The following is a 27,808-nucleotide window of genomic DNA, read 5'->3' as shown; positions in this document are numbered from 1 at the left end:
AGTCTCTCTGGGGAGAGAGAGGAGGGGACCACTGCCTCTAAATGAGTCTCTCGGGGAGAGAGAGGAGGAGACCACTGCCTCTAAAATAGTCTCTCTGGGGAGAGAGAGGAGGGGACCACTCCTCTAAAATGAGTCTCTCTGGGGAGACGAGAATACTGCCTCTAAGAGGAAGTATTCTGAAACAGAGGAGGGGGCCACTGCCTCTAAAAAGAGTCTGCCTCAAGACACCAGTTCTAAGAGGTAAGAGATCAATTGTAAATATATACAGTTATTTTAAAGATGTACAACTAATTTAAGAGAAGTGTTTCCAAGTTACATAACAGGTAGGTAGGGCTGTGGCGGTCATGAAATGTTGTCAGCCGGTGATTGTCAAGCAAATAACTGCCGGTCTCACGGTAATTGGCCGTTAATGAACATAAACACATTTAGCATCTCCTGGCTTCCACCCATAGCCTACAAGCCACTGGTGCAGACCTTTGGAACATCTACATTTTAAAAAAGTCTAATAAATCCATGTAATATAGCCTACACCATCACAATAAATCCATTATTTATTTTAGACAGGTCTAAAGAAACATGATATGAAGAAAATGTAGTCTATTTCAGAAGAACAGAATGGCATACTCTGAGTTGTCCTTATGTTAGGCCCTGATCTGGCTATGCCATATGGCTGTGGGCTACACTAGTTCATTTAGCAGACAAGATTTGCTTAGAATTCCATGGCATTATTTTATAGTATGAAGAATACAATTGAACATAGCTGAATAAAATAGAACATATATTTTCTCCAAACGATTTGAGGGAGTGCGCACATGCGGCTATTCTGTGTTGAGCGGTTAACAAAGAAACAGGTACTCCTATATGCTTAATGTAGAGTTATTTATCTACTTTAGTTGTGATACAAACGTTGGGCCATATGTTTTGATTTTTAATAAATTCTAAGGCTGCATGATGTGACTCTCTAATGATGATTTGAAAAAAAGTATCATGAAATGCATGAGCTCTGCTCTGTTTTTTTGCGCAGGCTGTACACACTTCATCAGTCTCTCATTCACAATTTGACAAACACTTGATATTCCTAGAATTTCCTGGCTGCATCCCCATTGTGTGGCCGTAATGCACCCTAAACAAATCCATGCCTTTTGTGGCCAGTGGCCGTTGTGCCCTTGGCTGATTATAATAATTATAATTCCATTCTCCCGGCTGCGTGCAGAAGCACCTCTCACTCACATGGCCCTCCGTCATGTGATCCGGTCTTTCTCACAGGCTCAAGTGAAGACCGACACATCGGGGACAGAACTGCGCATGTCCAATTCCGAGGCGCATATTGAAGATATTGGAAGAACTGTCCACAATTTATTTTCGTCAGCCAACAAGATGAGTAGGCCTAACGAACAGCAAAAGCACTAGCCTATGTCAATCTACTATCCCCATAGTACAAAAGTTGACCTGTTCTGTGCGAGAAATAAATATTCAAAAAAACGGTCTGGGATCGTTGTGGGATGCGATAGATCCCAAATTAATACAACCACTAGCATCAAAAAACCTGTTTTAAGCAATGAGCCTGACGCAACAGATGAGAACGTTTAGCTTAAAATGTTGAAAAGCTATTAGACTATTTATTCATTTCAGGGTACTAGGAGGTAACTAGCCCCCTGGGGTAACTTCTCCCCCTTAATTCACATTAAGACCATAGGATGTCGCCAAAATATTTTTCCAACACTTTCCCTGGCTGCCACTGCTTTTGTCCTCTATGTCATCACAACTTTTGGAGATATTTCAACAAAACGATTTTGTGGTAAATTGATCACATTTTTTTAAATGGTAGAAGTTGGAGATGTATTCCAATGAAGTTAGATCTATATTTGTTTTTTAAATATACAAGTAGGTAAGCCTTAAGATTAAATAATCCACTTGTTTAGAGAGAAAAATGTAGATAATCTTTGAGTAAAGTAGTAATATGTTGGATAAGTGTGTTGGGGGCAACTCGCCCAGGGGGGCTAGTTACCCCTTTATGGTTATGAATGTGTTTCTACCTGTCATCTAGACATTGACTAGCCCAGTTAGTGCTAGTTTATGCTAACTTGCTAGCTAGCAACTTCACTAGCAGTAAATGCTAGGAGTGCTAGCTAGCAACCTTACTACCAGATCGTCTGAGGTAAAATACATTTAAAAAGAAAACGTAACTTGATTGCAATTGTAAATGTTTCCACTAGGGACTGATAGCTTTACAATTAATGTTACTTTATAACCTTTTAGCTATTTTTACATAGCATTTTATGTCATATAGCTAGATAGCTAGCTACGTTTTTAAGAGAGAGCTTTTCAATTGGCATCTATCCCCCTGTTTTCAGTCACAGGTGGGGACTGGATTAGATGTGAGCAGTGAAGGAGGTGGGCTCATGAGTTGTGTTCCAATTTTACTGCGGATAGTTTTATTTGTGACCTATGTACAAATTAAAAATCGTGCAATAGCAGAGCATAAGCGAGTTGACACATCAATGTTACACTGACTTTAAGTTATTGTTATTAAATGTTATATTCCAATGTTATTAGTTATATTCCATTCCAATATTATATTCCAATGAATTTTTTTTTTTTTTTATGAGTTAAAAACAACTATTGAAAACCTTTTGCTCCTGAATGTAATTTTAAAGACTGCTGGGATTTAAAATCTTGCATTATTCAAATCATATTTAGTTATAATTGTACATAATGGATTGTTTGGAAAAAGGAACAACAAAGAAAATTAAAGGTGAGTTAAAAAGAGGGACTTTACATCAATCTCCCCAGGGCGGATATGAATGCTGACATGTTCAACACCATTTCCCCCATATTTTATTTAAATAATTAAAATAAGACAACTAGACTTAGCTTTGAAGTGTAACTTACTAAAGAATTTCTAAATAAAATGGATTAAATGGATTTTAACACACTTGTGTGATAATCGTCTACCCTCAGACCCCTTGACTTTTTCCACATTTTGTTACGTTACAGCCTTATTCTAAAATTGATTAAATTAGTTTTTCCCCCCCATCAATCTACACACAATACCCCAAAATGACAAAGCAAAAAAACAGGTTTTTAGAAATTGTAGCAAATTTATAAAAAAAATATGCAAATATTCAGACCCTTTACTCAGTACTTTGTTGAAGCACCTTTGGCATATATTACAGCCTTGAGTCTTCTTGGGTATGACACTATTTTTTTATTTATTTTATTTATTTCACCTTTATTTAACCAGGTAAGCCAGTTGAGAACAAGTTCTCATTTACAACTGCGACCTGGCCAAGATAAAGCATAGCAGTGCGATTAAAAACAACAACACAGAGTTACATATGGGGTAAAAATACATAAAGTCAAAAAAAAATACAACAGAAAATATATATATACAGTGTGTGCAAATGTAGCAAGTTATGGAGGTAAGGCAATAAATAGGCTATAGTGCAAAATAATTACAATTAGTATTAACACTGGAATGCTAGATGTGCAAGAGATTATGTGCAAATAGAGATACTGGGGTGCAAAAGAGCAAAATAAATAACAATATAGGGATGAGGTAGTTGGGTGGGCTAATTTCAGATGGGCTGTGTACAGGTGCAGTGATCGGTAAGGTGCTCTGACAACTGATGCTTAAAGTTAGTGAGGGAGATAAGAGTCTCCAGCTTCAGAGATTTTTGCAATTTGTTCCAGTCATTGGCAGCAGAGAACTGGAAGGAATGGCGGCCAAAGGAGGTGTTGGCTTTGGGAATGACCAGTGAGATATACCTACTGGAGCGCAGACTACGGGTGGGTGCTGCTATGGTGACCAATGAGCTAAGATAAGGCAGGGATTTGCCTAGCAGTGATTTATAGATGGCCTGGAGCCAGTGGGTTTGACGACGAACATGTAGTGAGGACCAGCCAACAAGAGCGTACAGGTCACAGTGGTGGGTAGTGTATGGGGCTTTGGAGACAAAACGGATGGCACTGTGATAGACTACATCCAATTTGCTGAGTAGAGTGTTGGAGGCTATTTTGTAAATGACATCGCCGAAGTCAAGGATCGGTAGGATAGTCAGTTTTACGAGGGCATGTTTGGCAGAATGAGTGAAGGAGGCTTTGTTGCAAAATAGGAAGCCGATTCTAGATTTAACTTTGGATTGGAGATTCTTAATGTGAGTCTGGAAGGAGAGTTTACAGTCTACGTAGATGTGGATCTGAGAGTCACCTGCAGCAAGAGCGACATCATTGATATACATGGAGAAAAGAGTCGGCCCAAGAATTGAACCCTGTGGCACCCACATAGAGACTGCCATAGGTCCAGACAACAGGCCCTCCGATTTGACACACTGTACTCTATCTGAGAAGTAGTTGGTGAACCAGGCGAGGCAGTCATTTGAGAAACCAAGGCTATTTAGTCTGCCGATAAGAATGCGGTGGTTGACAGAGTCGAAAGCCTTGGCCAGGTCGATGAAGACGGCTGCACAGTACTGTCTATTATCGATCGCGGTTATAATATCGTTTAGGACCTTGAGCGTGGCTGAAGTGCACCCATGACCAGCTCGGAAACCGGATTGCATAGCGGAGAAGGTACGGTGGGATTCGAAATGGTCGGTGATCTGTTTGTTAACTTGGCTTTCAAATACTTTCGAAAGGCAGGGCAGGATGGATATAGGTCTGTAACAGTTTGGATCTAGAGTGTCACCCCCTTTGAAGAGGGGGATGACCGCGGCAGCTTTCCAATCTCTGGGGATCTCAGACGTTACGAAAGAGAGGTTGAACAGACTAGTAATAGGGGTTGTGACAATTTCGGCGGCTAGTTTTAGAAAGAAAGGGTCCAGATTGTCTAGCCCAGCTGATTTGTAGGGGTCCAGATTTTGCAGCTCTTTCAGAACATCAGCTGTCTGAATTTGTGTGAAGGAGAAGCGGGGGGGGGGCATGGGCAAGTTGCAGCGGAGGGTGCAGAGTTGGTGGCCGGGGTAGTGGTAGCCAGGTGGAAAGCATGGCCAGCCGTAGCAAAATGCATGTTGAAATTCTCGATTATTGTAGATTTATCGGTGGTGATAGTGTTTCCTAGCCTCAGTGCAGTGGGCAGCTGGGAGGAAGTGCTCTTATTCTCCATGGACTTTACAGTGTACCAAAACTTTTTGGAGTTAGTGCTACAGGATGCACATTTCTGTTTGAAAAAAGTTAGCCTTTGCTTTCCTGACTGCTTGTGTATATTGGTTCCTAACTTCCCTGAAAAGTTGCATATCGCGGGGGCTATTTGATGCTAATGCAGTACGCCACAGGATGTTTTTGTGCTGGTCAAGGGCAGTCAAGTCTGAGGAGAACCAGGGGCTATATCTGTTCTTAGTTCTGTATTTTTTGAATGGGGCATGTTTATTTAAGATTGAGAGGAAATTACTTTTAAAGAACAACCAGGCATCCTCTACTGACGGAATGAGATCTATATCCATCCAGGATACCTGGGCCAGGTCAATTAGGAAGGCCTGCTCGCTAAAGTGTTTTAGGGAGCGTTTGACAGTGATGAGGGGTGGTCGTTTGACCGCGGACCCGTTACGGACGCAGGCAATAAGGCAGTGATCGCTGAGATCCTGGTTGAAGACAGCGGAGGTGTATTTAGAGGGTAAGTTAGTCAGGATGATATCTATGAGGGTACCCATGGTTACGGATTTAGGGTTGTACCTGGTAGGTTCGTTGATAATTTGCGTGAGATTGAGGGCATCTAGTTTGGATTGTAGGATGGCCGGGGTATTAAGCATATCCCAATTTAGGTCACCAAGCAGTACGAACTCTGAGGATAAATGGGGGCGATCAATTCACATATGGTGTCCAGGGCACAGCTGGGGGTGAGGGGGGTCTGTAGCAAGCAGCAACAGTGAGAGACTTATTTCTGCAAATACACCTGTATTTGGAGAGTTTCTCCCATTCTTCTCTGCAGATCCTCTCAATCTCTGTCAGGTTGAATGGGGAGCGTCGCTGCACAGGTATTTTCAGGTCTCTCCAGAGATGTTCTATCGGGTTCAATTCCTGGCTCTGGCTGGGCCACTCAAGGATATTCAGAGACTTGTCCCGAAGCCACTCCTGCATTGTCTTGGCTGTGTGCTTAGGGTAGTTGTCCTGTTGGAAAGTGAACCAGTCTGAGGTCCTGAGCACTCTGGAGCAGGTTTTCATCAAAGATCTCTCTGTACTTTGCTCCGTTCATCTTTCCCTCGATCCTAACTAGTCTCCCAGTCCCTGCTGCTGAAAAACTTCCCCACAGCATGATGCTCCCACCACCATGCTTCACTGTAGGGATGGTGCCAGGTTTCCTCCAGGCGTGACGCTTGGCAATCCGGCCAAAGAGTTCAATCTTGGTTTCATCAGACCAGAGAATCTTGTTTCTCATGGTCTGAGAGTCCTTTTGGTGCATTTTGGCAAACGCCAAGCGGGCTGTCATGTGCCTTTTACTGAGGAGTGGCTTCCGTCTGGCCACTCTACCATAAAAGCCTGATTGGTGGAGTGCTGCAAAGATGGTTGTCCTTCTGGAAGGTTCACCCATCTCCACAGAGGAACTCTGGAGCTCTGTCAGAGTGACCATCGGGTTCTTGGTCACCTCCCCTGACCGAGGCCCTTTTCCCCCGATTGCTCAGTTTTGGCCAGGTGGCCAGCTCTAGGAAGAGTCTTGGTGGTTCCAAACTTCTTTCATTTAAGAATGATGGAGGCCACTGTGTTCTTGGAGACCTTCAATGCTGCAGAAATGTTTTGGTACCCTTCCCCAGATCTGTGCCTCGACACAATCCTGTCTCGGAGCTCTACGGACAATTCCTTCGACCTCATGGCTTGGTCTTTGTTGTGACATGATCTGTCAACTGTGGGACCTTATATAGGCAGGTGTGTGCCTTTCCAAATCATGTCCAATCAATTTAATTTACCACAGGTGGACTCCAATCAAGTTGTAGAAACATCTCAAGGATGACCAATGGAAACAGGATGCACCTGAGCTCAATTTTGAGTCTCTTAGCAAAGGGTCTGAATAGTTATGTAAATAAGGTATTTCTGTTTTTTTATTTTTTATACATTTGCAAACATTTTCTAATAACCTGTTTTTGCTTTGTCATTATGGGGAATTGTGTAGATTGAGAAAAATAAGAAGTATTTAATCAATTTTAGAATAATGCTGTAACATAACAAAATGTGGAAAAAGGGAAGGGGTCTGAATACTTTTCCGAATGCACTGTATACTAAATAATGTGTGAAATTCGTTTTGATTTAGAATGGACCATTATCATGCACCTGTCTCAAAGCAGCGGGGAAAAAATACATGTCATCTATGCACTTAAATAAAATAGAATGGAGGACGCTTTTCACATGGTTAATTTTCATGCCAGCCAGGTAGGCTATACTCCCGTTGTAAAGAGAAGCAATGTGCTTAATATTAGGAAAAGTTGATAAATAAATATTGTAGGCCTAGCATATAGAAAGCTGATGGGATCCTCCTCTATTTAATAGAGGCCATCACTCTGTTGCAATTGCATAGCCTATAAGAAATTAGCGAAACATGAGTTCATGGGCTCTCATGAAGTGTTTGACTAGATTTTCGATAACATTTGCATTGATGTCAGAGTGATTAGAGGGACAATAGAGTGCTGAGTACCAGGCAGTTAGCAAGTTTGGTAGGCTACTAATGACCATCAGCAGCATCAGAGCTTGGAGAAGCCTAATTACCATGACTAAATGGTCACGTGGAATTCAACTACCGTCATGACTCATGACCCCCGGTGTGGCGGTAATACGGTCACCGTAATAGCCCTGCGCATAGGCCTATATCATTAAGTCAAACGTTGAAAAAAATCTAATTGCAAACTGTAGCTTTAAAAGAAGGTAACCGCCCTCTTCCGCCCCCCCTGGAAGCCTCTTCCCCAGAGCAAAGAATCTGTATCACAAGCTAGGTTGCTATCCAATTGGCAACACATTTTCATGTGAATATTCTAAAATCAGCATAAAAGGAATATATCCTCACGGTGGCGGTCGGCTTGGTCCTTCTGCCGACGAATGGCCCTCTGGAGATGGATATGGGCGGCGTCCCAGACCTGTCCAGCCCTGCGGAACCACTCGTCGACAGCAGGCGCGTCGGTCTGGCTGGGTGTCCAAGGGGCCAGGGCCGGCTGGTACCCCAGGACGCACTGGAAGGGAGTGAGCCCTGTGGAGGAGTGAACGAGGGAGTTCTGGGCATATTCTGCCCAGGGAAGAAACCTTGCCCACTCACCCTGCCGGTCCTGACAGTGGCAACGAAGAAACCTCCCCAGCTCCTGGTTCATGCGCTCCACCTGCCCATTCGACTGAGGCCTATACCCGGAAGTGAGGCTGGCCGTGGCCCCGATCTTCTTCAGGAAAGCCTTCCACACTCGGGAGGGGAATTGGGGGCCACGGTCCGAGACAATGTCCTCCGGAAGTCCATAATGCTGGAAGACCTGTTGGAACAGGACCTCAGCGACCTGGAGAGCAGAAGGAAGACCAGTTAGTGGCAAAAAAACGCATGATTTGGAGAAACAATCTACGACCACCATGACTGTGGTGAAGCCGTCAGAACGTGGAAGGTCGGTGACAAAGTCTATGGACAGGTGTGACCAAGGTTGCTGAGGCACTGGAAGAGGAACTAGTTTGCCTGCCGGAGCGTTCCGAGGTGTCTTCGTTTGGGCACATACGGAACAGGAGTTGACATAGCGGGAGACATCAGAAGCCAAGGTGGGCCACCATTATTTTTGGGCTAGAGAATGCAGGGTGCGCGTAATACCAGAGTGCCCTGCCGTAAGGGTGGTGTGCGCCCTGATCAGCAGGCGGTCACGGACACTGGTGGGTACATACACGCGACCCGGAGGGGCGTTGGCAGGCGCTGGGTCCTCCTGAGCCGCCAGGCGGATGTCTTCGTCCACATCCCAAACGACAGGAGCAACGATGAGAGACGAGGGCAGGATCCCCCAGATCCTTCCTTTCTCCGGTATGGTGCATCCTGGAGAGTGCGTCGGCCTTCACATTCTGGGATCCTGGGCGGTAGGACAGAATGAATTGGAAGCGAGTGAGAAATTGGGCCCACCTGGGTTGACGAGAGTTCATCCGTTTTTCTGCCCGTATGTGCTCCAAATTCCGGTGGTCAGTAAGAATCCGGAATGGATGGACTGCGCCCTCCAGCCAGTGTCTCCATTCCTCCAGAGCGAGGACCACCGCCAACAGCTCCCTGTCTCCAACTACATAGTTCCTCTCTGCGGGGCTAAGCTTTTTAGAGAAAAAGGCACAGGGATACATTTTCTCTGTCTCACTGTGCCGCTGGGAGAGGACCGTACCCACGCCTTCCTCCGATGCGTCCACCTCCAGGATGAAAGGACGAGATGGATCTGGGTGTTTTAGGATGGGTGCTGTGGTGAACCTCTCCTTCAGCCTCTTGAAGGCAGCGTCAGCCTCAGGGTTCCAGGCCAGCTTCTGAGGCCCACCCTTCAGGAGAGAGGTGAGCGGGGTGGCTATGGAGCTGAAGGACCTGATGAAACGCCGGTAGAAATTAGCGAAGCCCAGGAAGCTCTGTAGGCCCTTGATGGTGGTGGGAACTGGCCATGACCTGACGGCGTCCGTCTTCACTCCTTCCATGAACACCCCCTGAGGACTGATCCGGTATCCCAGGAAGGAGATGGCCTGTTGGTGGAATTCACATTTCTCCCACTTCACCAACAGGCTGTGTTCCCAGAGGCGGAGTAGGACAGCTCGGACGTCCCCTGACGTGCTCCTCGAACGTAGCCGAGTAGATCAGGATATCGTCGATGTACACCACCACCTGTCTACTCAGCATGTCCCGGAACACGTCATTGACGAAGGACAGGAACACAGAAGATGTGTTGCGAGGCCATAGGGCATGACGCAGTATTCATAGTGGCCTGAGGTAGTGCTGAATGCAGTCTTCCACTCGTCTCCTTCCCGGATTCGGATCAGGTTGTAGGCACTCCTCAAGTCCAACTTGGTAAAGTACCGGGCCCCTCGTAGCTGCTCGATGGCCGACGGAACCAGAGGGAGGGGGTACCGGTACTTGATGGTGACTGCGTTCAGCCCCCTGTAGTCAATGCATGGTCTCAGTCTTCCATCTTTCTTGGCCACGAAGAAGAAGCTGGCGGAGGCAGGAGAGGTAGAGCGTCTGATGAACCCCTGTTTCAGGGTTTCCGCCACATACTTCTCCATGGCCTCAGTCTCTGCCATGGAAAGGGGGTAAATGCGACTCTTCAGGGGGTGTTGTCCCTCCAGCAGGTCAATGGCGCAGTCCCAGGGCCTGTGAGGAGGGAGACACGTAGCCTTTAATGAAGAGAAGACATCGGAGAGATCTGCGTACTGAGTATACGAAGAGGCAGGACGCAGACGCAGGAATTAACAAGGTCAAGGTTTACTGAACAATAAGCAAGAAAAATAAGAAAGATAGAGTACACGTACGGGAGTTGCAGCGAGGGGACAAGACTTTAAACTACCAATTGGATATCATGAAATTGGGGAGAAAAAGGGGTCAAAAGTAAAATCAATCATCCATAAGTTTAAGATAGATATATCTGCGTTTCAATCCACCGCATCCACGGTGGCAGAGCTAGGGTGTTTTGTCTCAGGGGACTCATCTGAAGTCAGTACCGTTGATCTGCCAACTTCTGTTTTGTAGCGTCCAAACCGTTTTGGCTACAAACTCATCTGACCCCACGTTGGAAAGGGGAGATTTCCCACACACACTATAGTGTCCTCCATTTTGCGACCTACGACCCCCAAGATAACCGGTACCGGTTGGGAAAAAAAGGAATGTAATGACGGTAGTGTTGTGCCTAACCCCAAAAAAGGGGTTAAATACCGTATGTGTAAAACACATTCCCTAAGCTGTCTTATATCTACTAGATATAGAACAGACATTTCCAAACCTTATCCCTTTTATGATACATTTTTTGACTGTCTTTTTGCCATTTATGAATGAGTTATTCAATGCTTTTCTATGGGCTTAGATTAGTAGTAGTGGTGTGGTTTAATGTGTTCTGTTGGACCTACAGACAGTTAGATTAGTAGTAGTGGTGTGTTTTAATGTGTTCTGTTGGACCTACAGACAGTTAGATTAGTAGTAGTGGTGTGTTTTAATGTGTTCTGTTGGACCTACAGACAGTTAGATTAGTAGTAGTGGTGTGTTTTAATGTGTTCTGTTGGACCTACAGCCAGTTAGATTAGTAGTAGTGGTGTGTTTTAATGTGTTCTGTTGGACCTACAGCCAGTTAGATTAGTAGTGGTGGTGTGTTTTAATGTGTTCTGTTGGACCTGCAGACAGTTAGATTAGTAGTAGTGGTGTGTTTTAATGTGTTCTGTTGGACCTACAGACAGTTAGATTAGTGGTGGTGGTGTGTTTTAATGTGTTCTGTTGGACCTACAGACAGTTAGATTAGTAGTAGTGGTGTGTTTTAATGTGTTCTGTTGGACCTACAGACAGTTAGATTAGTAGTAGTGGTGTGTTTTAATGTGTTCTGTTGGACCTACAGACAGTTAGATTAGTAGTAGTGGTGTGTTTTAATGTGTTCTGTTGGACCTACAGACAGTTAGATTAGTAGTAGTGGTGTGGTTTAATGTGTTCTGTTGGACCTACAGACAGTTAGATTAGTAGTAGTGGTGTGTTTTAATGTGTTCTGTTGGACCTACAGACAGTTAGATTAGTAGTGGTGGTGTGTTTTAATGTGTTCTGTTGGACCTACAGACAGTAACTCATGATACCGGGTGACTTCACATCTCTAAAGGCTTTCCCAAAGATAAGCAATGTCACCTGTAATGTCACCATCAGTGTTGACAGTGTGTTATGTCACATGTCCTCTCCGCACAGGCTACACAAACGCCTCACACCGCGCGGCTGCTGCCTCTCTAACCTGGTGGTCCCTGCACGCTCCACCCACGTGGAGTTCCAGGTCTCAGGCAGCCTCTGGCACTGCCGTTCTGCTGCCAACAAGGCAGAGTTCATCTCAGCCTATGCTACCCTCCAGTCCCTCGACTTCTTGGCGCTGACGGAAACATGGATTACCACTGAAAACACTGCTACTCCTACTGCTCTCTCCTCGTCTGACCATGTGTTCTCGCATACCCCGAGAGCATCTGGTCAGCGGGGTGGTGGCACAGGAATCCTCATCTCTCCCAAGTGGACATTCTCAATTTTTCCCCTGACCCATCTGTCTATCTCCTCATTTGAATTCCATGCTGTCACAGTCACTAGCCCATTTAAGCTTAATATCCTTGTCATCTATCGCCCTCCAGGTTCCCTTGGAGAGTTCATCAATGAGCTTGATGCCTTGATAAATTCCTTTCCTGAGGATGGCTCACCCCTCACAGTTCTGGGGGATTTCAACCTCCCTACGTCTACATTTGACTCATTTCTCTCTGCCTCCTTCTTTCCTCTCCTCTTTTGACCTCACCCTCTCACCGTCCCCCCCTACTCACAAGGCAGGCAATACGCTTGACCTCATCTTTACTAGATGCTGTTCTTCTACTAATCTCACTGCAACTCCCCTCCATGTCTCCGACCACTACTTTGTATCCTTTTCTCTCTCGCTCTCCTCCAACACTACTCACTCTGCCCCTACACAGATGGTAATGCGCCGTCGCAACCTTCGCTCTCTCTCTCCCGCTACTCTCTCTTCTTCCATCCTATCATCTCTTCCCTCTGCTCAATCCTTCTCCCTCCAATCTCCTGATTCTGCCTCCTCAACCCTCCTCTCCTCCCTTTCTGCATCCTTTGACTCTCTATGTCCCCTATCCTCCCGGCCGGCTCGGTCCTCCCCTCCAGCTCTGTGGCTTGATGACTCATTGCGAGCTTACAGAACAGAGCTCCGGGCAGCTGAGCGGAAATGGAAGAAAACTAGACTCCCTGCGGACCTGGCATCTTTTCACTCCCTTTTCTTCATCTGTTTCTGCTGCTAAGGCCACTTTCTACCACTCTAAATTCCAAGCATCTGCCTCTAACCCTAGGAAGCTCTTTGCCACATTCTCCTCCCTGCTGAATCCTCCCCCCCCACCTCCTCCCTCTCTGTGGATGACTTCGTCAACCATTTTGAAAAGAAGGTTGACGACATCCGATCCTCGTTTGTTAAGTCAAATGACACTGCTGGTCCTGCTCACACTGCCCTACCCTATGCTTTGACTTCTTTCTCCCCTCTCTCTCCAGATAAAATCTTGCGACTTGTGACGGCAGGCCGCCCAACAACCTGCCCGCTTGACCCTATCCCCTCCTCCAGAACATCTCTGGTGACCTTCTCCCTTACCTCACCTCGCTGATCAACTCATCCTTGACCGCTGGCTATGTCCCTTCCATCTTCAAGAGAGCGAGAGTTGCACCCCTTCTCAAAAAACCAACACTCGATCCCTCTGATGTCAACAACTACAGACCAGTATCCCTTCTTTCTTTTCTCTCCAAAACTATTGAGCGTGCTGTCTTTAGCCAACTCTCTTGCTATCTCTCTCAGAATGACCTTCTTGATCCAAACCAGTCAGGTTTCAAGACTGGTCATTCAACTGAGACTGCTCTTCTCTGTGTCACGGAGGCTCTCCGCACTGCTAAAGCTAACTCTCTCTCCTCTGCTCTTGTCCTTCTAGACCTGTCTGCTGCCTTTGATACTGTGAACCATCAGATCCTCCTCTCCACCCTCTCCGAGCTGGGCATCTCCGGCGCGGCTCACTCTTGGATTGCGTCCTACCTGACCGGTCGCTCCTACCAAGTGGCGTGGCGAGAAGCTGTCTCCGCACCACATGCTCTCACCACTGGTGTCCCCCAGGGCTCAGTTCTAGGCCCTCTCCTATTCTCCCTATACACCAAGTCACTTGGCTCTGTCATATCCTCACATGGCCTCTCCTATCATTGCTACGCTGACGACACACAACTAATCTTCTCCTTTCCCCCTTCTGATAACCAGGTGGCGAATCGCATCTCTGCATGTCTGGCAGACATATCAGTATGGATGACGGATCACCACCTCAAGCTGAACCTTGGCAAGACGGAGCTGCTCTTCCTCCCGGGGAAGGACTGCCTGTTCCATGATCTCGCCATCACGGTTGACAACTCCGTTGTGTCCTCCTCCCAGAGTGCGAAGAGCCTTGGCGTGACCCTGGACAACACCCTGTCGTTCTCCGCTAACATCAAGGCGGTGACCCGATCCTGTAGGTTCATGCTCTACAACATTCGGAGAGTACGACCCTGCCTTACACAGGAAGCGGCACAGGTCCTAATCCAGGCACTTGTCATCTCCCCGTCTGGATTAGTGCAACTCGCTGTTGGCTGGGCTCCCTGCCTGTGCCATTAAACCCCTACAACTCATCCAGAATGCCGCAGCCCGTCTGGTGTTCAACCTTCCCAAGTTCTCTCACGTCACCCCGCTCCTCCGCACACTCCACTGGCTTCCAGTTGAAGCTCGCATCTGCTACAAGACCATGGTGCTTGCCTACGGAGCTGTGAGGGGAACGGCACCTCCGTACCTTCAGGCTCTGATCAGTCCCTACACCCAAACGAGGGCATTGCGTTCATCCACCTCTGGCCTGCTGGCTCCCTACCTCTGCGGAAGCATAGTTCCCGCTCAGCCCAGTCAAAACTGTTCGCTGCTCTGGCACCCCAATGGTGGAACAAGCTCCCTCACGACGCCAGGACAGCGGAGTCACTCACCACCTTCCGGAGACATTTGAAACCCCACCTCTTTAAGGAATACCTGGGATAGGATAAAGTAATCCTTCTACCCCCCCCCCTTACCCCAACCAAAAAAAAAAAAAAAACATTGTAAAGTGGTGATCCCACTGGCTATAAGGTGAATGCACCTATTTGTAAGTCGCTCTGGATAAGAGCGTCTGCTAAATGACGTAAATGTAAATGTAAATTTAGGCCACCATAGGGAGTGGTTCTATCACCCGTTATACACCCTTTGTATTGCTTATGAAGACTGTATGTATGCTATATAAAGCCTTTATAAGTTGTATTTAGTTTAATCACAGTCTATCCTTCTGCTTTACCAACAGCAGAGACCATGGTGGAGAGTGCTGTATCAAGCCTGGACCTGAGAACACCAGAGACCATGGTGGAGAGTGTTGTATCAAGCCTGGACCTGAGAACACCAGAGACCATGGTGGAGAGTGCTGTATCAAGCCTGGACCTGAGAAATGTGAGTGTTAACTGATTTAATTGTTTTTCAATCAAAATAATTTTAAAGCGTTCATTATACTTGAGTCGCAGGCAAGGAACACAATCATGATCTATTTGGTCAAACTTAAATGTAGAGTCAGCAATATGATGTAGATGCACAAAGTAAATAGCAAAGTGGGTCAATTTCTGCAACAACTACAGTGAGGGAAAAAAATATTTGATCCCCTGCTGATTTTGTACGTTTGCCCACTGACAAAGACATGATCAGTCTATAATTTTAATGGTAGGTTTATTTGAACAGTGAGAGACAGAATAACAACAACAAAAATCCAGAAAAATGCATTTCAAAAATGTTATAAATTGATTTGCATTTTAATGAGGGAAATAAGTATTTGACCCCCTCTCAATCAGAAAGATTTCTGGCTCCCAGGTGCCTTTTATACAGGTAACGAGCTGAGATTAGGAGCACACTCTTAAAGGGAGTGCTCCTAATCTCAGTTTGTTACCTGTATAAAAGACACCTGTCCACAGAAGCAAGCAATCAATCAATCAGATTCCAAACTCTCCACCATGGCCAAGACCAAAGAGCTCTCCAAGGATATCAGGGACAAGATTGTAGACCTACACAAAGCTGGAATGGGCTACAAGACCATCGCCAAGCAGCTTGGTGAGAAGGTGACAACAGTTGGTACGATTATTTGCAAATGGAAGAAACACAAAATAACTGTCAATCTCCTTCGGCCTGGGGCTCCATGCAAGATCTCACCTCGTGGAGTTGCAATGATCATGAGAATGGTGAGGAATCAGCCCAGAACTACACGGGAGGATCTTGTCAATGATCTCAAGGCAGCTGGGACCATAGTCACCAAGAAAACAATTGGTAACACACTACGCCGTGAAGGACTGAAATCCTGCAGCGCCCGCAAGGTCCCCCTGCTCAAGAAAGCACATATACAGGGCCGTCTGAAGTTTGCCAATGAACATCTGAATGGGTGGGTGAAAGTGTTGTGGTCAGATGAGACCAAAATCGAGCTCTTTGGCAATAACTCAACTCGCCGTGTTTGGAGGAGGAGGAATGCTGCCTATGACCCCAAGAACACCATCCCCACTGTCAAGCATGGAGGTGGAAACATTATGCTTTGGGGGTGTTTTTCTGCTAAGGGGACAGGACAACTTCACCGCATCAAAGGGACTTAGGACAGGGCCATGTACCTTTCAATCTTGGGTGAGAACCTCCTTCCCTCAGCCAGGGCATTGAAAATGGGTCGTGGATGGGTATTCCAGCATGACAATGACCCAAAACACATGGCCAAGGCAACAAAGGAGTGACTCAAGAAGAAGCACATTAAGGTCCTGGAGTGGCCTAGCCAGTCTCCAGACCTTAATCCCATAGAAAATCTGTGGAGGGAGCTGAAGGTTCGAGTTGCCAAACGTCAGCCTCGAAACCTTAATGACTTGGAGAAGATCCCTCCTGAGACGTGTGCAAACCTGGTGGCCAACTACAAGAAACGTCTGACCTCTGTGATTGCCAACAAGTCATGTTTTGCAGAGGGGTCAAAATCTTATTTCCCTCATTAAAATGCAAATCAATTTATAACATTTTTGACATGCTTTTTTCTGGATTTTGTTGTTGTTATTCTGTCTCTCACTGTTCAAATAAACCTACCATTAAAATTAGACTGATCATGTTTTGTCAGTGGGCAAACGTACAAAATCAGCAGGGGATCAAATACTTTTTTCCCTCACTGTAAGGGCATTAGAGCGCGATGCTAAACTTCTCAGCTGTTTTGGTCCAGTGACTACCACGCTGTAAGAGAGTGAAGAGAACCCGTGCACATGGGCAGATACTGTGTGAGAGAGAAGTCAGGCATCTTGCTCATCACAATATCTGCGGTGCTGCTCGTACAACATCATTTAGCTGACTCTACCTTTAAGCTCTCATCCTGGGATCTACCAGAAATCAGGCCCCCAACATCTCCAAAACATGGACCAGAACCATGTTGTTTCCTGCTTCCACAAACATTCATTAATATAACACTGTGTGCTAATGAGACTGTTGCTAACATATATAGATTTTTATTACAAGTCTATTTAATAATTATTAATTAGTTATTACATGAGATTGTCCATTTTAAATAACTACTACTTTTGACTTCAGGGATTCCTCAGAGCTGTAAGACTTGTGACCATGTTGAGGTAAGTCATAATGTCAATTCTCACTTTTACATACCTTCAGGAGTCAGGCACAGTCTGAAAGCCAGGTGTGTACTGACCAACCATTCATACTGGGATATAGACAGTCCTGTGTTCTGCTTTAGTAATATAAACACAGTCTGAAAGCCAGGTGTGTACTGACCAACCATTCATACTGGGATATAGACAGTCCTGTGTTCTGCTTGTAGGCATGCAGGATTTTAGCTGTTGTCATATTTTGTCATTAGACAGTTTAATTGGATCAATCCCCAGCATTCCATGTAACATTTAATAAATACATTAGATTAGTTACTTTGGTTAATGGGCCAGTTTCCCGGACACAGATTAAGTCTAGTCTTGGACCTTAAAGGACTTTCTATTGAAGCTTCCATTGATCATGCTTTAAGTCCAGCACTAGACTCTATCTGTGTCCAGGAAACTGGCCCCATATGTATAACTGAGATGCTTGCCCTTGTTCAGGACTCCACACACTGGCTTCAGATTGAACCCTTGACTTCCACTGTCCAGGGAGTGACAATGTTCAGGTAAAATAACTACTTTTAACATTTCATTCCACTTGCTAGTGTATTTCCCCATTACCTTTGGGAATAGGCTTCTAATCAAACCTCTCCATTTGACGATTGACCCGCTCTACCATATCTTGTTGTTGCCCTCAGGCACAGGACACCCAAAGGGCGTTATGAGTGCACAGTGTCTGGGCTCCGCTGGGTGTGTGACAGAGATGTCATTCTGAAGTATCACTTCAGGAACTGGTATCCCTACAGTCAACTTCTGAAAGACATGCAGTACGGACAAGGTGGTCCATTGCTGGACATCACTATGGAGTTAGGTGAACTGGAGGAAGTTCATCTGCCACACTTTGTCTGTTTAGGTAAAACCATATTGACATAGTATTCAGAAAGACATTTCCATGTAACTGAGTTTCACTTCCTGAATGAATGAATGAATATTCTGGGAGTTTGAGTTTACTGTGATCTGATACCGCATATTCTTTGTGTTTTAGTTGGATGAATAATCCAATATTTGTCTTTCTGTCTCCTTTTTATTGTGTTGTTCAGGGACCAACCCTTCCCTGGGGAATGAGATGAAGATTCTTCATGTAGAGGAACATGGAGTGTCTGTTGAGGAAGTGCATGAGGTCACCAGATTCCATGCTAAGATTCTCCATCCCAAGTTCTCAGTTATCTCTGTTATACTGAGCTATATCTTTTCGTGGAACATAGATGTCCACTGTGAGCTGATGCTCTATATGACAGTGAAAAAGGAAACACTAATTCCACGCCTATACCTGTTCCCCAGTAACCCCAGCCAAATACAGGTGAGGTACCATTATTTTATAGGTGACCTTAACTAAGCAGTGGTACGGTTTATGTTGACACTCATAACATGAAGATAATAGTGTGTTGCTAGTTTTCTGAATAATGTTTGAATAAGACTATACATTGACTGGCTGTGTATTCCATGCCTCGTTTCGCAGGCTGTGGAACAACAGGAAAAGTCTCAAGGGTCTTCAAGGGTTCTCATCTCAAGACCAGAGCAGGCCTTCAAACTGAATAGTTACTTCAGACTGAACATTCCCTGTTCTACCTACATCAATCCACCGGTACAGTTTTAGTAGACTAAGAACATGAATCGGACATTTAAGTCATTTAAGTCATATCTATCCATTGCTCTCTGTCGCTCGATGGCTCTCAATTCAAATGGCTTTATTGGCATGGGAAACATATGTTTACATTGCAAGCAATCTCTCTCTCGCTCTTTCCATCTCTCTCCAGAAGATTCATCTCATACATAGAGACTCCACACCAAGCTTTTTCAAGGCGGTTGTGAAAATGACAGGGGTTGACATTGAGATGGAGTTATTCGGTGATGATGAGAGGATTGCATGGAAAGAAGTGGTATCACAAGGTAGGAGCATATGTCAATCATAACTTTGTACTTTTGTAACATATGCTATTTAGAGTGATATAACCTCATTTTGTTTATCTTTCAGATGAATACATCACTGTCACCCATTCAACAAGTAAGTAAACATGAGTTACAGTGCATTCGGAAAGTATTCAGACCCCTTGAATTGTTCCACATTTTGTTACGTTACAGCCTTATTATAAAATTGATTAAATCGTTTTTCCCCCTCATCAATCTGCACACAACACCCCATAATGACAAAGCAAAAACAGGTTTTAGAAATTTTTGCAAATGTGTATATATAAAATAAAATCACATTTACATAAGTATTTAGACCCTTTACTCAGTACTTTGTTGAAGCACCTTTGGCAGCGATAACAGCCTCGATTCTTCTTGGGTATGATGCTAGAAGCTTGGCACACCTGTATTTGGGGAGTTTCTCCCATTCTTCTCTGCAGATCCTCTCAAGCTCTGTCAGGTTGGATGGGGATTGTCGCTGCACAGCTATTTACAGGTCTCTCTAGAGATATTAGATCGGGTTCAAGTCCGGGCTCTGGCTGGGCCACTCAAGGACATTCAGAGACTTGTCCCGGAGCCACTCCTGCGTTGTCTTGTCTGTGTGCTTAGGGTCGTTGTCCTGTTGGAAGGTGAACCTTCGCCCCAGTCTGAGGTCCTGAGCGCTCTGGAGCAGGTTTTCATTAAGGATCTCTCTGTACTGCTCCATTCATCTTTCCCTCGATCCTGACTAGTCTCCCAGTCCCTGCCGCTGAAAAACATCCCCACAGCATGATGCTGACACCACCATGCTTCACCGTAGGAATGGTGCCAGGGTTCTTCCAGATGTGACGCTTGGCATTCAGGCCAAAGAGTTCAATCTTGGTTTCATCAGACCAGATAATCTTGTTTCTCATGGTCTGAGAGTCCTTTAGGTGCCTTTTGGCAAACTCCAAGCGGGCTGTCATGTGTCTTTTACTGAGGAGTAGCTTCCGTCTGGCCACTCTACCATAAAGGCCTGATTGGTGGAGTTCTGCAGAGATGGTTGTCCTTCTGGAAGGTTCTCCCATCTCCACAGAGGAGCTCTGGAGCTCTTTCAGAGTGACCATCAGGTTCTTGGTCACCTCCCTGACCAAGGCCCTTCTCCCCCGATTGCTCAGTTTAGCCGGGCGGCCAGCTCTAGGAAGAGTCTTGGTGGTTCCAAAATTCTTCCATTTAAGAATGATAGAGGCCACTGTGTTCTTGGAGACCTTCAATGCTGCAGAACTGTTTCGGTACCCTTCCCCAGATCTGGGCCTCGACACAATCCTGTCTCGGAGCTCTACGGACAATTCCTTCGACCTCATGGCTTGGTTTTTGCTCTGACATGCACTGTCAACTGTGGGACCTTATATAGACAGGTGTGTGCCTTTCCAAATCATGTCCAATCAATTACATTTACCACAGGTGGACTCCAATCAAGTTGTTCAAACATCTCAAGGATGATCAATGGAAACAGGATGCACCTGAGCTCAATTTCAAATCTAATAGCAAAGGGTCTGAATACTTATGTAAATAAGGTATTTCTGTTTTGGAATATATTTATTCTGTATATTTTGTATTCTTCTTTTCACTCTGTCATTTAAGTCATTATTGTGGAGTCACTACAATGTTGTTGATCCATCCACAGTTTTCTCCCATCACAGCCATTGAACTCGTTAACTGTTTTAAAATCACCAATGCCTCATGGTGACATCATTAAGCAGTTTCCTTCCTGTCCTGCAGCTCAGTTCAGAAGGACGACTGTATCTTTGATGTGTCTGGGTGGTTTAATACATCACCCACAGGATAATTATTAACTTGACCATTCTTAATGTCACGGTTTCGGCCGAGGCTGCTCCTCCTCCTGGTTCGGGCAGGCTTCGGCGGTCGTCGTCCCCGGAGTACTAGCTGCCACCGATCTATGTTTCATGTTCGTTTGGTTTTGTCTGGATGTTGTACACCTGTGTCTTGTTAGTCCTCGTTAGTGTCCTATTTAGTTCTCGTTGTGTGTGCTTGTCGTTGTGTGTGATTGCGCTTCTGTTTCGTGTTTGGAGCTACATTTTCCCTCCAGTGTTTTGGAGAGGTTATTTTGCACATGTTTGTGCGCCGTTTGTTTTGTCGCCTGTGTGCGCCGTGTATTCGCCTTCGGGCTTATTGTGCTTCTGTCTTTTATATATATTGCACTAAAGCATTTGGACTGAGCCTCTGCGTCCTGCGCATGATTCATACACCACACCCACCTTCAGCACGCCTTGACAGAATCACACACCATAATGGAATCAGCAGGATCGGCAGTCGCTCGAGGAGCATCTCCGTGGGCAAGAGGGCCAGATAGGACAACTGGAGACCGCTCTACAGGAGGTAATCAACACCTTGCACCGATGGGAGGCCAGCAGGGTACCCACACCTCCACCTACCCTGCCCACCCCATCGGTCGGTCCACCAGTCCCAGGTTCGGAACCCAGGGGGATTCGGCTCTCGCTCCCGAGGGCGTATGACGGAACAGCTGCCGGGTGTCAGGGGTTCCTCCTGCAGGTGGAGCTCTACCTGGCCACTGTACACCCGGTGCCCTCGGGATACGAGAGCGTTTCCGCCCTCATCTCATGTCTCACGGGCAAGGCGTTGGAGTGGGCTAACGCCGAGTGGAGGAAGATGGACGCCAACACCATCACCTACGCCGAGTTCTCCCGCCGCTTCAAGGCCGTGTTCGACCATCCACCTGAGGGCAAAGCGGCGGGGGAGCGTCTAGTCCATTTGAGACAGGGGAAGAGGAGCACTCAGGTGTTCGCTCTAGAGTACCGGACTCTAGCGGCGGATGCAGGGTGGAATGAACGGGCTCTCATCGACCATTTCCGATGTAGCCTACGAGAGGACGTTCAACGTGAGTTGGCCTGCAGGGATACCCATCTTACCTTCGACCAGTTGGTCGATATGTCCATCCGTCTGGACACCCTGCTGGCCACCCGTGGACTTCCCGAGGGGAGTCCGTCCATTCCGCCCTCCGGCACCTCCGAGCCGAGCCCTATGGAGCTCGGGGGTGCCGGCGCTAGAGAACGGAGGAGGAGGAGCCCGAGGGGGCCTGTCTCCTGCACCAAGTGCGGTCGTGGAGGGCACACTGCGGCCAGGTGCTGGGGAGGGTTCTCCGGGGGAGAAGACAACAGGCCACGCACTGGGGGGCCTCCCAGGTGAGTAGACGTCCCACTTACCCAGAGCTTTCTGTTGCGCACTTTTGTATACCTGTTTGTTTTCCACAGGTCGCACCTCATTCCCAGCATAAGGCGCTAGTAGATTCAGGCGCAGCTGGGAATTTTGTTGATCGAAAGTTTTGTTTTGAGTTAGGGATCCCTCTCCTACCTGTTGACAAACCTTTTCCCGTTCATGCCTTAGATAGCCGCCCGTTGGGGTCGGGGTTGATCAGGGAGATCACAGCGCCACTTCGGATGTGTGCGCAGGGGGGTCATGAGGAGACTATACAGCTGTATCTGATCGACTCTCCTGCGTACCCAGTGGTGCTGGGGATTCCCTGGTTAAGCACCCATAACCCTGCTATTTCGTGGCAACAGAGGGCTCTCGATGGGTGGTCTGCTCAGTGCGAGGGGCGGTGTCTGGGTGTTTCCGTGGGGGCGACTTCGGTGGAAAGTCCAAACCAAGTGCCCGCACTGCACATTCCGCCTGAATATGGGGATTTAGCTCTCGTGTTTAGCAAAACTAGGGCGACGCAGTTGCCTCCTCATAGACAGGGGGATTGTGCGATTGATCTCCAGGCAGGAGCAGCGCTCCCACGGAGCCACGTGTATCCGTTGTCTCAAGAGGAGAGAAAAGCTATGGAAACTTACATAGCCGAATCTTTGAGACAGGGATACATTCGGCCCTCCACTTCTCCCGCCTCCTCGAGCTTCTTTTTTGTGAAAAAGAAAGATGGAGGGTTGCGCCCGTGCATTGATTACCGTGGTCTCAATCAGATTACTGTGAAATACAGTTATCCACTCCCTCTGATTGCGACCATGACGGAGTCATTGCATGGAGCGCGGTTTTTCACAAAACTGGATCTCAGGAGCGCGTATAACTTGGTGCGCATTAGGGAGGGTGACGAATGGAAGACAGCGTTTAGTACCACGTCAGGTCATTTCGAATATCTCGTCATGCCATATGGGTTGATGAATGCTCCATCAGTCTTCCAATCCTTCGTAGATGACATTTTCCGGGATATGCAGGGATAAGGGGTGGTCGTGTACATTGTTGACATTCTGGTGTACTCGTCTACCCGAGCCGAGCATATAACCCTGGTGCGTCGTGTATTGAGGAGGCTGTTGGAGCACGACCTATATGTCAAGGCAGAGAAATGTCTGTTTTTCCAGGAGTCGGTCTCCTTTTTGGGTTATCGGTTGTCCGCGTCAGGGGTGAGAATGGAGGTGGATCGTGTGTCCGCTGTGCGTAATTGGCAAACCCCAACTACTGTAAATGAGGTGCAGCAGTTTTTGGGCTTTGCGAATTACTACCGGAGGTTTATCCGGGGGTTTTGGACAGGTGGCAGCTCCCATCACGTCCCTTCTGAAGGGGGGTCCGGTGCGCCTGCAGTGGTCAGCCGATGCGGACAGGGCCTTTAGGAGACTGAAGGACCTGTTTACGTCGGCTCCTGTGCTGGCGCATCCGGATCCCGCATTACCCTTTTCAGGTCGAGGTAGACGCGTCTGAGGCTGGTATAGGGGCCGTTCTCTCTCAACGGTCCGGCACGCCACCTAAACTCCGCCCCTGTGCTTTTTACTCAAAGAAGCTCAGCCCGGCGGAGCGTAACTATGACGTTGGGGACAGGGAGCTGTTAGCTGTAGTTCAAGCCCTTAAGGTGTGGAGGCATTGGCTTGAGGGGGCTCAACACCCTTTCCTCATTTTGACTGACCATCGGAACCTGGAGTACATCCGGGCAGCGAGGAGACTGAACCCTCGCCAGGCTCGATGGAGTATGTTTCTCACCAGGTTCGTATTTAAAATCACGTACATCCCTGGGTCCCAGTATGGTAAGGCGGATGCGCTGTCCCGGCGGTATGACACGGAGGAGAGGTCCGTTGAGCCCACTCCCATACTACCGGAGTCTTGCCTTGTGGCACCGGTGGTGTGGGAGGTCGATGCCGAAATCGAGCGAGCGTTGCGTACCGACCCCAGCCCTCCACAGTGTCCTGAGGGTCGGAGGTACGTTCCGCGCGAGATTCAGGATCGACTCATTTACTGGGCTCACACGTCACCCTCCTCTGGACATCCGGGAATCGGCCGGACGGTGCATTGCCTTAGCACTAAATACTGGTGGCCCACTTTGGCTAGGGATGTGAGGGTTTATGTCTCCTCCTGCTCGGTGTGTGCCCAGTGTAAGGCGCCCCGACATCTGCCCAGGGGTAAGTTACAACCCCTGCCCGTTCCACAATGACCATGGTCCCACCTCTCGGTGGATTTTGTGACAGACCTTCCCCTCTCTCAGGGGAATACCACCATCCTGGTCGTTGTGGACCGGTTCTCTAAGGCCTGTCGTCTTCTCCCTATGTCGGGTCTTCCTACTGCCCTACAGACCGCTGAGGCCCTATTTACCCACGTCTTCCGGCATTACGGGGTACCCGAGGATATAGTGTCTGATCGAGGCCCCCCAGTTTACCTCTCGTGTTTGGAGAGCGTTCATGGAGCGTTTGGGGGTCTCGGTTAGCCTTACCTCAGGGTACCACCCGGAGAGTAACGGGCAGGTAGAACGTGTCAACCAGGATGTGGGTAGGTTTCTGAGGTCGTATTGCCAGGACCGGCCGGAGAAGTGGGCACGGTACATTCCCTGGGCCGAGATGGCCCAGAACTCTCTCCGCCACTCCTCTACTAACCTAACCCCCCTTCCAATGTGTGTTAGGTTACCAGCCGGTTCTGGCACCTTGGCAGCAGAGCCAGATCGAGGCCCCTGCGGTGGATGATTGGATGAGGCGCTCGGAAGAGACGTGGAACGCTGCCCACGTCCACCTGCAGCGGGCCGTCCTTCGTCACAAGGCGAGCGCCGATCTCCACCGCAGTGAGGGGCCGGTGTACGCACCCGGAGATCGAGTCTGGCTCTCTACCAGAAACCTACCCCTCCGCCTGCCCTGCCGGAAGCTGGGTCGGCGGTTTGTGGGGCCCTTTAAAGTCCTGAGAAGATTGAACGAGGTGTGTTATAGGTTACATCTACCTGTTGAGTATAAGAATATTAACCCCTCGTTCCATGTGTCTCTTCTCAGGCCGGTGGTAGCTGGTCCACTCCAGGACAATGAGATAGGGGAGACTCCTTCGCCCCCACTGGACATCGAGGGGGCTCCGGCGTACACCGTTCGGTCCATCTTGGACTCTAGACGCCGGATGGGGGGTCTCCAGTATCTCGTGGAGTGGGAGGGGTACGGCCAGGAGGAGCGGTGCTGGGTGCCGCGGAGGGACATCCTAGACCCATCTCTCCTGTCGGAGTTCCACCGGGACCATCCCGCGCGCCCTGCTCCGCGTCCTCCTGGTCGTCCCCGAGGCCGGGGTCGGCGCACGGCTGGAGCCGCGCGTCAAGGGGGGGGTACTGTCACGGTTTCGGCCGAGGCTGCTCCTCCTCCTGGTTCGGGCAGGCTTCGGCGGTCGTCGTCCCCGGAGTACTAGCTGCCACCGATCTATGTTTCATGTTCGTTTGGTTTTGTCTGGATGTTGTACACCTGTGTCTTGTTAGTCCTCGTTAGTGTCCTATTTAGTTCTCGTTGTGTGTGCTTGTCGTTGTGTGTGATTGCGCTTCTGTTTCGTGTTTGGAGCTACATTTTCCCTCCAGTGTTTTGGAGAGGTTATTTTGCACATGTTTGTGCGCCGTTTGTTTTGTCGCCTGTGTGCGCCGTGTATTCGCCTTCGGGCTTATTGTGCTTCTGTCTTTTATATATATTGCACTAAAGCCTTTGGACTGAGCCTCTGCGTCCTGCGCATGATTCATACACCACACCCACCTTCAGCACGCCTTGACACTTAAAGAGATAATAAATGTCTGATTTGTTACTGTTACCCATCTACCAATCACTGCCCTTCTTTATGAGGCTTTCAAAAAATATATACTTGAATCTGTGCTTGAAATGCGATACTTGACTGAGGGACCTTCCAGATGTTGAATGTATGGGGGACAGGCCCACTTTGACATTAGATGATTCTGAGTAGATTGTTGATAAAACATTAATCATCTATTTTCAATGACTTCTCAATAAACCTAATACGAAAATGTGTTATTTCAATTTGTTATTTTAAATTGACTGACTTTAATTGGAATTGACCACAACCCTGGAGTCAGTCATTTATTGTATAGAGCTATCAGAGGAATGATAACTGGAGAGACTGGAAGATGTAGAAACAGCTGCTGTTAACCCTAAAGCCATATTAATTTAATTGACCCCCCCTTCAGCATTAACAGTCCCTGACATTCCTGCTGAGGAGTTTCTGAAGAAACACTGGGCTAAACTAATTAAGCGAACCAAAAACTCAATGCCAATAGCAGATGATCTGTGGTCAAAGAACATGATTGGTGAAGAAGAGCACTCCAGAATAACAGCTGAAACAACTGAACAGGACCGAATGAGAAAACTACTGAAAGCAGTCATCCCCAAAGGACCAGAAGTGACGGGAGCTTGTCTCAAAGCTCTCGTTGAACATGAAAACCATCTTGTTAAGGACTTGAGTGAATCTAGGTAAGACAGTTTTCATTGCTCCCTCCCTTGAATATGTGTAATGATTAAAATATAGGTCAAATAAAAACACAGCTACCATAGATCAAAGAGGAACTGTTTTTCCAGAATGGAAGCATGTTTTTGTGTTTCTGTCTGTAATAAATGACTGTTATCTTATTGTAGTTACATCATAGGACCATCATCACATCATTATCTCAGGTGGAACTCCTCCTTCTCCTCCATACTTTCTGATCTCTCTCTTCCCTTCTCCTCCATACTTTCTGATCTCTCTCTTCCCTTCTCCATACATTCTGATCTCTCTCTTCCCTTCTCCTCCATACTTTCTGATCTCTCTCTCCCCTTCTCCTCCATACTTTCTGAGCTCTCTCTTCCCTTCTCCTCCATCCTCTTTCTTGTAGAACCTAATCTGAAGATGCTGAGGCCTGTCTCCTAGTCTGTGGACTAAAACACTTCTTCACCTAATCTGAAGACGCTGAGGCCTGTCTCCTAGTCTGTGGACTAAGACACTTCTTCACCTGATCTGAAGACGCTGACGCCTGTCTCCTAGTCTGTGGACTAAGACACTTCTTCACCTGATCTGAAGACGCTGAGGCCTGTCTCCTAGTCTGTGGACTAACACTTCTTCACCTAATCTGAAGACGCTGAGGCCTGTCTCCTAGTCTGTGGACTAAGACACTTCTTCACCTAATCTGAAGACGCTGAGGCCTGTCTCCTAGTCTGTGGACTAAGACACTTCTTCACCTGATCTGAAGACGCTGAGGCCTGTCTGCACTGCTAGTCTGTGGACCGTAGCAGTGCGGTCGCTTTTATTTCATCGTCCTGTGTAAATATCCCGTTTCTTGTT

General features: G+C 47.3%; 1 protein-coding gene across 1 annotated transcript; it reads left to right on the top strand.

Moving 5' to 3' along the window:
• The first annotated feature begins 154 nt into the window (after positions 1–154).
• On the top strand, positions 155–27,453 carry LOC121560141 (NACHT, LRR and PYD domains-containing protein 1 homolog). The gene is made up of 11 exons (XM_045218918.1): positions 155–240; positions 15,058–15,149; positions 17,289–17,326; positions 17,804–17,868; positions 18,001–18,215; positions 18,403–18,662; positions 18,822–18,947; positions 19,120–19,252; positions 19,338–19,367; positions 26,682–26,964; positions 27,363–27,453. Exons 4-11 carry the CDS (start codon positions 17,861–17,863, stop codon positions 27,367–27,369), a joined length of 1,062 nt encoding a protein of 353 aa, XP_045074853.1. The 5' UTR covers positions 155–240; positions 15,058–15,149; positions 17,289–17,326; positions 17,804–17,860; the 3' UTR covers positions 27,370–27,453.
• The last annotated feature ends 355 nt before the right edge of the window (positions 27,454–27,808 follow it).

Source organism: Coregonus clupeaformis, unplaced genomic scaffold (assembly GCF_020615455.1).
Source record: "Coregonus clupeaformis isolate EN_2021a unplaced genomic scaffold, ASM2061545v1 scaf1902, whole genome shotgun sequence".
Taxonomy (NCBI): Eukaryota; Metazoa; Chordata; class Actinopteri; order Salmoniformes; family Salmonidae; genus Coregonus; species Coregonus clupeaformis.
Note: the sequence above shows the minus strand (reverse complement) of the source record. Positions and strands in the feature narration are given on the sequence as shown.